We start from the raw sequence: 14257 nt of genomic DNA on the forward strand, positions 1-14257 counted from the left end.
AGACCCAGGCAAGCAGAAGTGAATGACTGCTTGTAAACAATAAATGGGTTTCTCCCACTTTATTTCTCCCTTTGACTGATTTCAGCTTCAAAGGTAACTGGCCCCAAGCTGGGAACTTATTGTCCCCCTGGAGTTACACAGGTGCTCAGGCCAAAAATCTTGGTCTAATCCCTGACTTCTCCCTTTTTCTCTCACACCCTATATCCAAGCCATTGCCAACTGTCAGTTTTACCTTGTAATGTATCTAGAGGCCATTCACTGGATAAAAACTGGGATGGATGGGTGGGTGGATGAATACAGGGCACAATCTGTTTGGATGGATGACAGAGGGTACAGTCTGAGTGACAGTATAGAGAAAAAGGGAAAAAATGTGTTCTTTAGTGGCTTTAAGTATGGTCGAAATAAGAGTGTATGGGGGAAGAGAGAGGAGGGAAATCAGGAAGGGATGCACTACCCATCCGATGCCAGACCTTTCTGTGACCGGGTCTGACTCTTACTCCAAATGCTTTAGGAAAGCACTGGAAGATTTTAAGAAGGGAATGACATGGTCAGATTTATATTTTAGTAAATTCCCTCTGGGGGCTTGTGGGGGATGACTTGGAGGGGAGCCAGAAGGAAGCAGGAAGGCCAAGCAAAGACTATTTCAGTTAATTGGGTTAAGACGTGAAGAAAGCCTGAATAATGGCAACGGTGGACTTCCCAGATGTCCCTCGTACAAATACAGGGCACCAGACCAAGCTTGGGGGCAGATATAGCAGGCAGGGGAGGTTCTGAAAAATATCTGCTTGATTTAAACAGTATCTTACTTATCAATAACAATTTCCACTCATTTTTGTACAACAGGCTACCTCATTATTTTTTTTAAAACCTAGTTTTCATTACAACAACTTTTGAGAAGTGTTAGAGGAGAGTAAAGGCAAAGTTAAACATTTTTAATTCTACAGGGTCAGAAGTCCGGTACCAGACCACCCAGGTCAATACCAGCTGGCCAGCAACCCCACCAAGGGGACAGGCAAGAGGGTGGGTAAGGGGAGAGAACTTGTTTGCTCTTACAACTAGTTCTTGGGGGGAAAAAAGAAAGGGGGCATTATGATTAGCATGTATAATGTGGGGGGGGGCATGGGGAGGGCTGTACAACACAGAGAAGACAAGTAGTGATTCTACAGCATCTTACTATGCTGATGGACAGAGACTGCAATGGGGATGTCAGGGGGACTGGGTGATGGGAAGTCTAGTAAACATAATGTTCTTCATATAACTGTAGAGTAATGCTAGCAAAAAAAACCCAAACAAACTAGTTCTTGGCTCAGAAAATGAGACGAAGCCATCATACAGTTAGGCTCTGGGTCTTGAGGTTGCTGGAGCAGTAAAGTCTGCCATCAGCCCCACATGTTTCTCTTTCCCCCAAAATGGAAGGAATTTCTCCATGGAAAGCAGCAGCCTCCCTCACTCCCCAGCTCCTTTCTGTGATTCTAGGAGAGTATTCCAACATCGATTACATTCAGACCTGGACCGAGGGGAGGCCTTAGGGGAAGGGCTCACACACGCAATCTAGTGACAAGGAGGAAAAGCAGAGACACTGAGGGTGGCGCTGAGCTGATGCCAAGCTCTCCCGCTCCCATCTCTCTCTTCTCCGGGAGGAAGCAACCCATCCCTTCTCCCTTCTGGGAATACCAACAGCTGATGCAGTCATGTTTCATCGTGTTTCTTGCTACAGGGATTTGGGGAACTACATGTGCTGGGTTTTTGTGTTACAAAGGGTGGCTCCTCATTTGCATCCCAGAAACGAAAACTTGTTAAATGGGTTCTGAACCTTTAGCAGCTAACTGTCTTAAAAGGTCTATGTAGAAATCATGGAATGACTGGTCATTCCCTCAGGCGTTTAGGAGATTGAGAGACTGTGGCACACCCAAGCAAGAGTTTCCATTGGTCCTTCAGAGAGAAGAGTGGATCATAGCAGACGTGGGCTCTTCCTGAGCTCGGGGTCCCATCTTATTTTGGTTTCTGATGGGAAACCTTTGAAAACACCACCAGGGAAGGACTTTTAGAGCAGCCTCAGGCAGAATTGTGTGGTGGGACTGTATTCATTTCTATTGTGTAACATTACCACAAACTTAGCAGCTTTAAGCAACACATTTTATTACCTCACAGTTTCCATGCATCAGGAGTCTGGATGTGGGCTAACTGGGTCCTCTGCCGGGGGTCTCACCAGGCTGCGATGAAGAGGTCGGCCAGGGTCACAGTCTCGCCTGAGGCTCAGGGTCCTCTCCAACTCCAGTGGTTGTCGGCAGAACCCATTTCCTTGCAGTTGTAGACCTCATGGTGGCCAACTTCCTCAAGAAGAGCAGGAGTCTCTCTCTGACCTCTTCTGTCTCTGACCTCTGACCTTCTTAAAGGGCTTGTCTGATTAGGTCAGGCCCACCCAGGACCATTTGTCTTTTTACTAACGCAAATCAACTGATTAGGGATCTTAATCGCATCCTTGAAATCCTTCACCTCTGCCATATAACATAATAAAATCTCAGGAGTAACATCCCATCTCCTTTGCCATATTCTATTGTTAGAAGCAAATTAGAGGTGCCACCTACATTCAAGGGGATTCTCAGAATTCTGCCTACCAGAGTAGGGTAGGGGTCTTGACTCTGAATGAGAATTCTTGGAGTCAGAGGAGTGTAGGTAAGGAAGGAACTCATTAAGGCAGTTGTAGCAGCAAATGGCAGCTGTGCAGCCACAGAGAGCGAGGAAGAATGGAGGGAAGGAAGGGAAGTTCATTGAACTCTTGCTCAGCATAGGGCAGATCTCTTGCCAACTCCTAAGGCCAGAGTCACCTGGCATCTAGGGTCTGCTTGGATTTGCACAGTGTGAGAACTAAGGCCCTACCACCCCAGAATTTGGGGGAGCTGCAGAGCACTGGAGGCAGTGAGATTATATTCTGAGAACTTCCCAAAGGCAAGGAAAGGAGATTTTCAGGCAGGCTACTAAAGAGCATGATTATGCAACTGCAGTCCTGCTCAGGTTACTCTGGCAACAGCAACTTGCCAACTTAAATCAGACAGAGCTCTCAGTAGTTCCTCTCTACTTGTCTGAAGTAGGACAGAGAGAGTGAAGACTTGTGTTTAAGTCTGGAAAATAGAATAAAATAGCAAAGTGACAAGGACGCTTCTATTGGAAGAGCGCAGAGACAGAATGTACTAAGTTGGACAGTGAGAAGGCTTTATTTAAAAGGTACACACTCAAAGGAAGGGGAGTGCTGGCAGCCTCAGAAAGGAGGCACCCTTCAGGGCTTTGTATTCTGTCTTTTAAGGCTTTCAAGAATGGGGCAAAAGGCAGCGGGGTGGGAAGGGTGCTTAGGCTTGATATGTGGTCTTGTGCTGTCTCTCTGGTGAGAGGCATGATGGCACCATCTACAGTCAGTCCCCTGATAATTCTGTAAGATAAACTTAGCACAGAGGAGTTTATTGATCTTGTTCTTCTCCAAGAGAGTGTTTACCCTCAAGCAGTGGGGACATACCAGTTAAGAATGCTTGCCCTGCCTTAAGATAAGATGTCGGCTGACTACCGAAGAATGTGGTAGGAATCTTACCTTCTAACTCCCTGGTTTTTAAAATGGACTCTTAGCTTTAACATGGAGTCCCTTTTGTTTTTGCTATACTATTTATATTTCAGCATTTCTTATCATAGGCAGGAAAAGTTAATCATGATGTTTGTCCCATGTCCCCTACTATACTTTCACTGACAAATTTGTTTGATTCAGCTGCTGTTTTCTTTTTGGGTGGGAGGGAGGCTAAAATAACTGTGGCTTAAACAAGATAGGAGTTTATTTTTCTTCATTTAAGAATCTTAAACATAAGTAGTTCAGGGCTGAATGATGCCTTCACAGTGTTGGACACCCCGGCTTCTCCTGTCTGGTTTTCCTGCCATCTGCAATACATGGTTGCCCACTCATGACAGCTGCTTCAGTTCTTTCCATCACACCTGCATTCCAGCTGGTGGGAAGGGGAGAAGTAGATGGGGAGGATATGCCTTTACCTCTTAGTGGCAGACCTGGAAGCTGCACACTGCAACTGGCTAGAACTTGGCCATGTAGTCACACCTAGCCTCAGATGAGACTGCCATCTGTCTTTAGTGAGGGTAGGTGCTCAGCTAAAACTAGGGTTCTGTTACTAAAGGAAGAAAGGGAGAATGCAGGATGGATAGCAACTTATGCCCTGAGGAGACAGCCAAGCCAGGCTTGACTTGATCAGTGGGCTCTCAAATCTGGGGCTCAGGGAGATGGGAGAAAAGGTCCAGAAATGGAAATCCATGAATAGCCAGCAACTCTACCACCATTCTGACCAGCTACAGGATGATAGTGAGCCTTGAAAATGCAAAACAGCAGGAGCACAGGAGCATGGAAAGGCTTGGAATAATAGCATCCCTCCTTCTCCATCATACCTGCTGTTGTGGGGTGAGTCATGTCTCTGTAAAGGATACACAAAAGTCCTAACCTCCAGAACCTGAGAATGTGACCTTATTTGAAGTAGGGTCTATGGGATGTAATTGAGTTAAAATGAAGTTGCGCTTAATTAGGTTGAACCCTAATCCAATAACTGGGGCCCTTATAAAAAGAGGGAAATGTGGATGCAGACACAGACGGGAAGGCGGCCAGGGGGAGCAGGAGGCAGACACGGGTGGATGCGGCTCCAAGCTAAGGAATGTGCCAACCACCAGAAACCACAAGAGGCAACAGGGGATTCCTCCCCTGGAGCCTTCAGAGAGAGCATGATCCTGCCAACACCTTAATTTTTTACTTCTAGCCTCTAGATGTGTAAGGTAACACGTTTCTCTTTATGGTCATTTGTTACAGAAGCTCCAGCCAACTAAAACACCATCTCCCTTTTCTGGTTCTCTGGGGCCCTTCCTAATGCACCCCTGCTATCATGCACCAGGAAGCCCTGCCATCTAGATGTGCCCTCTGTTCTAAACCGTCCGTCTGTTCCCAACATTGAGCTCATCATAAATGCTGCATGGGCAATGGTTGGGGGAGCCAAGCAGGACCAAAATGCCAGGCCCAGACCAGACCAGAGTCTGAACATGAAAAGAGCCAGAGGGGGGGAACGTACAGTGACGTGGATGTGACAGCAGGGAGTCCGTCTGAGGTGGGGATGAACCTGCCGAAGACTAGGCACATGTCCGCTGGGACCAAAGTCGGGTCCCAGGCCCAGGCTGTCTCTAGAAGCACACCAGGGGCAAAAGCAGGAGACCTGGGACTAGTCTGAGCTCCATCCTCTCTTGCCACCATGACACTGAAGGAGCCCTTGAATTTCCAAACCGATGTTTCTTACAGTCTCCATTTGGTTTTCAAAACCAGCCTGCATGAGCTGAGTAGAGCAATAATAGAGTCTGCATTTGATTGACAGACGGACAAAACATAGGAGATGCTCAGGCATCTGCTCAGTATCACGTAACTGCTTATTAGCACTGGGCAGAGAGAAAAGAAAACCAGCTTCAGAGTCTGGGAGACCCAGTTGGAGTCAGCGTAAGCAAGCTCTTCCATCTTTGTGAGGCTCTACTCTGCATTCGTTGTCACTACAACCTAACGTTTGCGGAGCACCTCTTATTTATTGGTGCCCAATAAATGGCCATTTCCTTCCTTCCTCCTTTTCTTGCTTGTTTTTCCAGCTCCAACTTCTGCTCTCTACACGATCAGCGTTGCTTTTCACTAACGAAAGAAATCTCGGCTACTCACAATCCACCTCTCCAGAAGTCAGTTTCTTCATCCATTTAGTCAAAGGATTGTTGTAAATCATTTCTATGGTCTCTCCCGGCTCTGACAGTCCAGGGCACTGGGAAAGCTGCGGCCCTCGGGGGCAAGCCTGCCCAACAGCCCACTGCAAAGCCCGCACCTGTTGTGCCCTACAGGACCACCAGGGGGCGCCCAGCACCATTTAAATATCCTGCGAAGCAAGTGCTGAAGCTGCGAAGCTCTGCGCGGGACTTGCAGAGCTTTAAGAGCGCCCGCCATCGCAGCCACTCTCTTTCCCCTTCTGAAGGGAGAGAGGAGAGAAAGGTTTATTCTCCGTTTACTCCGTAGGTGAGGAAACTGAGGGATGCACTTTGACTATCCTTAACCTCACAGGGAGAGCTATGAAAACTTAGATGGCCTTCTGCTGCTAAGTAAACTGAGTCACCTATTGTGCCTCTATTGGCCTAAGGCAGACTATATACATGCAGGGTGTTTTGTACGACAGTGGGGAAGCGTTAGTCACGTTCCCCATGGCAAGCTCCTGTGCTGCTCCTCTGGACAGACACACAGACATACTCCATCGAGAGGTCTGAGAGGGAGCCCGGATGTTTGGTTTTAAGGAGGAAGACATAAAGGACATTATTTCCATGGCCTCCATTAGAGTCCCCAGGGCAAGAGGGGAGAAGTTGCTCCTCCTCCATAATGATGCAGGAATGAAGCCAGTGTGGAAATACAGCCCTGTGGTTGCCCGTGAGGACCACACTTACCACCGTCCCCCAGAAGAATCTGCCATGGAGAGTGCTGGGACAGTCTATTATCCACCTTCTCCTTAGCCTAATTCTGCCTGCTCCTTAGCTGTACCACCTGACGCGGAGGGGAGGTCAGCTCTAGAAGATCCACTTGCAGCTCTCCTCCAACTCAGTCCCCTCCTCGCAGTCCTTTCTGCCCACGCGCAGTCCTGCTAACAGGCCAGGCTGGGGTTTCCACACACTCTTGTTCCCGCTGGTCTGTTCGTCTTCACTTATCTAGGTTCACAGTGGCTGTTTGTCTTCCCAGTTGAAGTGCTCGGGCCTCGTGCTAGAGAAAGCAGCCTGCTCAGCATCCAAGATGCCCATCTCCCTCAGCCTGACACCTGGCCACAAGCCACTGGAAAAGGACCAGGATGACTGGCTCTCCATCTGTCAGATGCACTGGTGACAATTTGCAGATGGAGTCTATTGCCAGCACAAGTCTAAACACTCCCAAGGCATCTGACAGCTGGCACAGGGTACATGTCAAGCAGGACTCAAGCAATATGAGCTCCTGGATAACGTTCAAGGACAATTCTACAAACCAGAGCCCCACTGTCTCCACAATCATCCTTTTCTCCTGCCTAGGACTGACTGGGCAACTTCCTTCAGTGATGCTGGAAAATAGCCAGAGGTGGGGAGAGGAGGTCCTTTTACATATCACCAGGCTATAGCAAGACTTCCCCACTGGGTACTCAAAAGTTGAATTCTTGCCAAGAAACCTCCCACACCTCAGACACTAGATATCTCATGCTCTGGCTTGAAAGGGAGAAAGTCATCTTTGGTATGCAAACAGGCTAAGAAATACAACCTGGGCTCCTAGAGAAAAGGGAGCAGGGAGAACTGGAGGAAAACAGGCCAGGTCCCCTTCACTGTGAACACCCACATGTGGAAATCCACTAAGCTTATGCTCAGGGCAGATGGAAATTTTAGAACTCTGGAGCCCCTGGACCTAGCCAATGAATACACGGAATACCATTGTCATATGGCACATTCAACCTTTGGTGATTTACTGGCCATCCTGAAAATCAGCCCAGACAATGGTCTCTGCTCATAGGGCTTAAATAAGAACTCACAAAATGGCCCAGTGATTTCCACAGAAATCTCCTTGCGGTAGGAAACTGCCTGATAAGGTTCATAAACATTGGCTTAAGGGAAAAAAATTATCAACTGGCTCAGATTTAGGACTCCAGTTTTAACTTCAAGAGGATCATAGAGACTTTGCAGCTCAGGAAAGGGTGTGGGAAGGTAGGGGTTATGGAGAAGATGGGAAACCTCAGGATATATTTATAACCGAAGATGTTTGCTCAATACAAGTCCCAATGGCCATGGGAGCTTAGGAATCCACCACTGGCTTCCAGCGTGGGGGCTGACCCACATTCTCCAGCTGCCCTGATTCTGGGCACAGCAAGCCCCGCCCTCCCATGAACACTCTGCTCAAGTTCTGTGGGGGCCACGGGTCTGCTCTTCACTTGCAAAAGGGTCAAGGGCTTGAGCTCGCTGCTCTTTAACCAAACAGATTTTCCATGTTTTGTTTCATGAGGATTTGTCTTAATTTATTGCCTCTGTCAAAAGCCAGTTCTAAGAAAGGGAGTAAACGGATTATACAAGGAAAACAAATGGAGAGAAAAGAGAACAACAGATGAACTCTGTTGCCATATTTATTAATTTGATTTTAAATGGAAAAGTAAAGATCTGTTCTAATGGCTCACCCTCCTATGAGCCCCGGAGGCCCACAGAACCCTGAAGAAGCCCCTGTGACACTGCTGTGAGGTAGATCAGAGCTGCCCGGTCTCCAAAGTGAAGGAGGCTGGTGCTTAGAGAACCCGAGGGAAGGTGCAAGGGTCAAGAACCCAAAACTTGACCTTTCCTAGCTTTCCGCTCTCAGCCTGAGTCATCAAGCCTAGAGGACACTGAATGGCTCACCAGGTCTGGGTGGCAGGGGGAATAGGCCAAGTGGGGGCTCTCTTTGTGCTAAGCACACAGCACACAAGTGACAAGGTGATCAGTGACCCCACAAAGCAAAGCCACCCCTGCTGCTCCAAGGGCAGCTGAACACAGGCAGCCAGACACTTCCGCTGTTGAGGTAGTGGTCTAAAAAACTCTCAGAAAGGTACAGAGAGGATGGTGAAACCCCATTTGGTACGGATTCCCCCTCTCCAACCCATGGCCCAGTCCTCAGGTTCTGAAGGGCAGAGTCCAGCTGGGAAACTCCACAGGGCTCGTTCTAAACACAGACCAGAGGTTTCCAAAGGTTCTGGATCAACATAGTTCTTGTTTCTTGTCCTTCAAGGCCTAAGAAAGTCTCCAGGAAGCCCTGGAAAATGGAGATAGCACATCTTGGGGTGAGAGACTAGTGGTTACCAAAGGGAAGGGGTAGGAAAGGGTGTGTGGGAGGGAAGGAGAAGGGGATTGAGGGGCATTAAGTTTGGTACACATGGTGTGGGGGTGTCACAGGGAAGACAGTGTAGCACAGAGAAGACAAGTAGTGACTCTGTGGCATCTTACTACGCTGATGGACAGTGACTGGCAATGAGGTGTGGGGGGACTCGATAATATGGGTGAATATAGTAACCACAGTGTTTTTCATGTGAGACCTTCATAAATAGAGTGTATACCAATGATACTTTAATAAAAAATAAAAAATAAACATATCTTGGGGTGAGGCGCAGAGGGTGGGGACCCGGGCTCTGGAGGGAAGGGTGGATGGAGGTGGTGGACCTGGAAAACACACTGTGCTTACACAAAAGCATCCCCACTCCACCCAGCCACCGAAACCCAGCCGCACCTCCACCTCCACCCGGCCCTGCTCCTACCAGGGAAAGAACGCCCACTCACCGGCTCCTCACTCCGTGCGTCCTTCATACCTGAGTGGGGGCTCACCTTCACAGGCAAGATCAAACCTTTCAGAGACCAGCAGGGAGGCGGAGGGCTTGGGAGAGCCTCTAGTCTTCTGTACAAGTCAAAGTCAGCCCGGTGGTGGCGAGAAGTATGGCGCCAAGAACTGAGCCAGAAAACCAAATCTAGAGCTGCGCGGAGGCCTCGGGGCAGGGCGGCACTTCCCTGGGGTCAAAACAACACGCAGCCCTCGCGCTCCCACCGGAGGGCAGGGCAGGCCGGGTACGGAGGAGAAAGGCCCTGTGTTCCACCTGGGTTCCCAACGCCTTGCTCCCCCTTCTCTCAATGCAGAGACCCTCCCCGGCCCCACCTTCTCCTACCGAACCCCAGACTTAAGAAACTGACCAAGGAGATACCGATTGCTCCCTGATTCCGAGCCGCCAGCCCTTTCACCTGCGTTCTGCGTTACCTACCCCTCGAGCGGCGGGCACTGCCTGGCCTGCGCCGGGCTGGTCAAGGCAGCAGGGGGGCCCGGCCAGGCGCCCGGGAGGGAGGCGGCGGCGCGGTGCTCCTCCGTCCGGCCGCGACGCAGCAGACGGCGGAAGGCGCTGCGAAAGTCAGGACTGCGGCAGTAGATGAGCGGGTTGAAGGCGGAGTTGGCATAGCCTAACCAGTTAAGGGCAAGGAAAGCCGGGCCTGGAACCAGGGAGGGGCCCCCGAGGGCGCGCACCACGTTGGTCACAAAGAAGGGCAGCCAGCAGAGAGTGAAGGTGCCCACGATGAGTCCCAGGGTGCGCAGCGCCCGGTGCTCCCGGTGTGGCAGAAGGCGCGCCGGCCTCCGACCGTAGCAGGGCAGCCCCGCGGGCGAAGCGCATGGCCCGACCCCGGCGGGGGACCGAGGGCAGGACGCAGCCGGCGGAGGCTCCTCGGGCGGGAAGCGGCCCAGCTCGCGGCGCAGCAGGCGCAGCTGGCGCGTAGCCACCACGAAAACGCGCGCGTAGACGAAGAGCATCACCAAAAGAGGAAGGTAGAAGGAGATGGTGGAGGAGAGCAGCGCGTAGGTCAGATTGGAGGCGAAGACACAGCAGCGTGGGTTGGAGAGGCACCGCTGCGCTTCGGCGTCGGCCCCCACGCGCCACCATTTGCTCATGATGGGCGCAAACGACACCGCAGCGGACACGACCCACACCAGGACCACGGCCGCCCGGGCGCGGCGCTTGGTGACCAGTGTGCCATAGCGCAGCGGCGTGGTCACCGCCACGTAGCGGTCCACGGCCAGGGCGCACAGGGTTTCGATGCTGGCCGTCACGCAGAGCACGTCCACCGAGGTCCACAGCTCGCAACCAGTGGCGCCCAGAGGCCAGTGGCCACTCAGCGCCAAGGTGGCCCCCAGCGGCACTACCAAGAGCCCCACCACCAGGTCGGCTGTGGCCAGAGAAGTCACGAACACGTTGGTTATGGTCTGGAGTCTCGGCGTCCGGGCGATGGCCACGATGACCAGCAGGTTGCCTCCCACGGTGGCCAGCACCGCCAGCGCCAACAGCGCCCCCGCCAGTGCGGCCGCCCACGGCACCCCCGGCAGCCCGCTCGTGTTGGCGGTGTCGGGCGCCAGGGTGGAGGCGTCTGGCCACGAGGCTAGAGAGCTGTTCCCGAGAGGCCACGGAGCCATTCCTGCGTCGCGCGTGGGGCACCAAGGAAAAGGAAGGGGGCTCCCAGCTCACCCGGCTCGGGGGAGGGGACGGCGGGGCGTGGGAGCGATGCCCCGGGCCGGGGCCATCTTCCCTCATTGACCAGGCAGACCGCTCAGCCTCCTCCACCCCCTTAGTGCCAACGCTGGGGGGAAGGAGTGGCGGCCCTTAAAGGGGCAGAGGCCGATAGTCTCCGCGCTCGGCGTCGGGATGGGAATTGCAGAGGTGGGAGGGAAGCGAGAGGGGTGCCCGCTTCTCCTTTCGCCAGATCTGAAGTACGGACCCCCTGCTTTCTCTCCGCGAGGTGCCCGTTCCTGTCGTGGGCAGCCCGGCTCTCTCAGCACACAGGTGCAACGCTGGAGGGCGGGCAATGGAGACCGCTACCCGCCTGGGCGTGCCAGGGGAGGAGGCAACTAACTCCCAGCCCCCAGGCGAGCAGAGCCCCCCCGCGGTGGCCCCTCGCCTACCGGTGCACCCTCCTCTAAGAGCGGTAAGTAATAGAGGGCTGGCAGCATCTTCTCTCTTCTCCCAGACCTCATTCCAAAACATTTGTCTCCTTTCCCTCCTTCCATTCAACTTACCCTCCTGCCCCTCAAGTTCTCTGCTTTTTTTTTTTTCCTTCCAGATACTGGGGAAACCTGCCATTTTCCAGGAGTTTTAATCATTGCCTGCTCATTTGAATCTCGATGGCTTCATGCAGCTGGGGTGCTGAGGGGGGTCCATTTCTCCATCTTCCCCATCCCACTTTGTCCCTTCCTTTCCACCCAGCAAGTTCCTAGATGGTCCCCTTCTCTAAAGCTCTTCTGTGGTAAAGACATGTTAAAAATTAGTGAATGGCACTGAGGCTGAGGCTTGTCCACCATCACCAACTATCCACAGGTCTTCTGTCAGCTCCTCCTGATGGTAAAGTGTTCACTCTACCACTTTGAAGATTTAATTCATGAGCTTTTAAGAATTAGAAGATACTGAGGTGAAGCATTCACATGTTTCCTGTTCAAGTGTGTGGAAAGATACATCTAGTATTTGAATGCATCTTAAAAGCCCCCATGTGGTCCAGAGCCTCCCACCTTCCCTTTGCTCCCCCAGCCTTAAGGCCCATGCTGCTGTCCCAGTCTCTACACTAGGTTCTCTCAATCAAGTCAGGTGTAGGGGGGTGAGCCTGGAAAAGAAGTCCTTGGGTTCACATGGACAGGCAGGAAGATATGATAGCTTTATTAAAACCTATCAGAACCGGATCCTTGAGCTGTCTCGCTTCCTCCTCTGAAACAATGGGACAAAGGGGAAAAAATGAACATGGAAAATGCCTGCAGGGCCATGCCCTAGCATGTCACTTTTGAACAACTCTGTATTTCAAAAGAGCACTGTATAGTCTCTGGTCTAAGCAATCCCTGTGGGAGGCTGAGCCAGGGGTTGGGAGTTACAAAGACAGGAGGGCAAATAAGGACCTAAAATTATCCTTGAGGAAAAAGAACCAGCTTCATCTGCCAGGGACCCAGAAGCTTCCCCACAAGCTGGGTGTCAGTGGCTCCCAGCAAATGTCTTCCAGGCGCATGTACACCAAGCAGGCCTTTGGACGTGCAGAAATGCCTGGTGGGTAGAGGCAGAGAGGCCCAGCCCCTGGCCCCTGGCCCCAGCCATGCCAGAGTGGTGCAAGCCCCACTTGGCCTCCAGCCGTGTCTGTGTCGCTCCCAAACCGGGTTTTGCAACACCCTCAGATTGTAGCCAGTTATCTCAGGGGGGTGTCCTAAGATTCTCAAAGAGTAGTCTCTAAATGAATACATGTCATTTGGCAGTTTTTTTCCAGGACATCAGAGTTGGTGGGGGAAGGGAAAAGGGTGCCAGGAAGTCAAGCAACTTCAAAGGATGTCGTTGCGTTAGGGGGCGATCTTGTCATTCTGAGGAAGTGTGTGAAAATGTTTACATTTTCTCAAAGACAAGATTCCCCAAACCACATGAGTGTGCCTGAGTTTGGGGAATGGTCGTGTCAACAGCCAAAGGAGCCTGTGAGCCAAGGCGTCCCAGTCCTGGCATGAGGCCTTTTGAGCACCTGGCTTGCTGCCTGGCCCGCTTTCCCCTGCTCCAGCACCCCCTCTCCCCCTCCCCCGGTCCAGCCTCCCCTGCCTGGCGGCTGACTGAAGGGGAAGAAGGGCTCTCTCTTTGCCACTCTGGTCTGTGGGGTTATTCTTTTTCTTCCTGCTTTTGTGTTTCTCAATTTAATCTTTTGAATAGGTAATACATTCACATATTCAAACATCAAAATATACAAAATGCTTGTAAGGGAAAGTTGCCTTTATCCTGGTTTTCCTAACAAGTAACCCCCATTAAGCTCTTGTTTATCTTTCCAGTAATGTTTTCTATATAAACAAGTCAATACAAATGCATATGCTTTTGTCCTTTCTTTTCTGCACACATAGTAAAATACACCCACCCTTGGGCACCTTGCTTATTTTAATTTAATATACATCTGTGATCCTTCCATACTAATATACAAAAGCTTCCCACTTTGAGTATTCCATTGTATGGATATACCATAATCTATGAAAACCATCAGCTACTAGTGGACATTGAATTTACTTTCAGTCTTTACTGGTCGATGACATTGCAGTGAATAACTTGTCCACATGTCATTTCACATGTGTGTAAGTACATTTGTTAGAATACATTTCTACAGATAGAATCACTATGTATCATAGGATATACACACCTGCAAATGTAAAAGATATTGCCAGGTCACTCTCTCCAGGCAGTGCACCCAGGCACACCGTAGCCATCACTTTGGATGGCCGTCTGGGAACGGGAGGCAAGTGCCCTTCTGCTCTGGAAGTTGTCCTAAGGACTGGCCCCAGGGGCTTTAGTGCTGCCTGGTCTGTGGAGGTCATCCAACTCTGGACAGAAGCACATGTTGTCCAGAGATGGCTTTACCCTGGCCCTGGGCCGTGGATGCCCTTTGTTCTGTGGCCTTGGAAGCACACAGTGAAAGTGGGTCTCCAATAGCCTTTCAGGCCCCCAGGCTGCTATTTATTTGTTGAGAGCTCTCACAATGCAAGTTACCCTGTTGTGTCAGGCAGCAGGTGTGTGATGGTCTGGCACCTAGGATATGCGGTCCGTGGAACCAGAAGAGGCAGCAGCTGTGAGACGGGCAGAAGTTCTAAGAGCAGGCGAGGACATGCCCTCCTGTGCTGACCAGGGCTTGTGGTTGATCCTATGCACATTGCAAT

At 51.2% G+C, this 14257-nt stretch overlaps 1 protein-coding gene across 3 annotated transcripts; it reads right to left on the reverse strand.

Moving 5' to 3' along the window:
• Positions 1-8133: 8133 nt before the first annotated feature.
• ADRB3 (adrenoceptor beta 3) lies at positions 8134-11023 on the reverse strand. 3 transcript variants are annotated; one of them, XM_017679561.3, is made up of 3 exons: positions 9825-11023; positions 9352-9517; positions 8134-8830 (listed from the first exon to the last, which is right to left on the reverse strand). In XM_017679561.3, exons 1-3 carry the CDS (start codon positions 11018-11020, stop codon positions 8741-8743), a joined length of 1452 nt encoding a protein of 483 aa, XP_017535050.3. In that variant the 5' UTR covers positions 11021-11023; the 3' UTR covers positions 8134-8740. The 3 variants fall into 3 exon arrangements, with proteins under 3 accessions (XP_017535050.3, XP_017535049.3, XP_017535053.3); XM_017679560.3 differs by having other exon boundaries at positions 8134-9234; XM_017679564.3 differs by lacking the exon at positions 8134-8830 and having other exon boundaries at positions 9381-9576.
• Positions 11024-14257: the final 3234 nt, after the last annotated feature.

The sequence above is a fragment of the Manis javanica genome, chromosome 12 (assembly GCF_040802235.1).
Source record: "Manis javanica isolate MJ-LG chromosome 12, MJ_LKY, whole genome shotgun sequence".
NCBI lineage: Eukaryota > Metazoa > Chordata > Mammalia > Pholidota > Manidae > Manis > Manis javanica.

Excerpts from the sequence above, each read along its gene's own strand:
- ADRB3 (XM_017679560.3), bottom strand. The coding sequence starts at position 11,020 with ATGGCTCCGTGGCCTCTCGGGAACAGCTCTCTAGCCTCGTGGCCAGAC. Across the intron at positions 9,518-9,824 it reads CAGTGCCCGCCGCTCGAGGG|TTCTTGGCGCCATACTTCTC; the intron begins GTAGGTAACGCA and ends TTTCTGGCTCAG. Across the intron at positions 9,235-9,351 it reads ACGCACGGAGTGAGGAGCCG|GTCCACCACCTCCATCCACC; the intron begins GTGAGTGGGCGT and ends TGTGTTTTCCAG.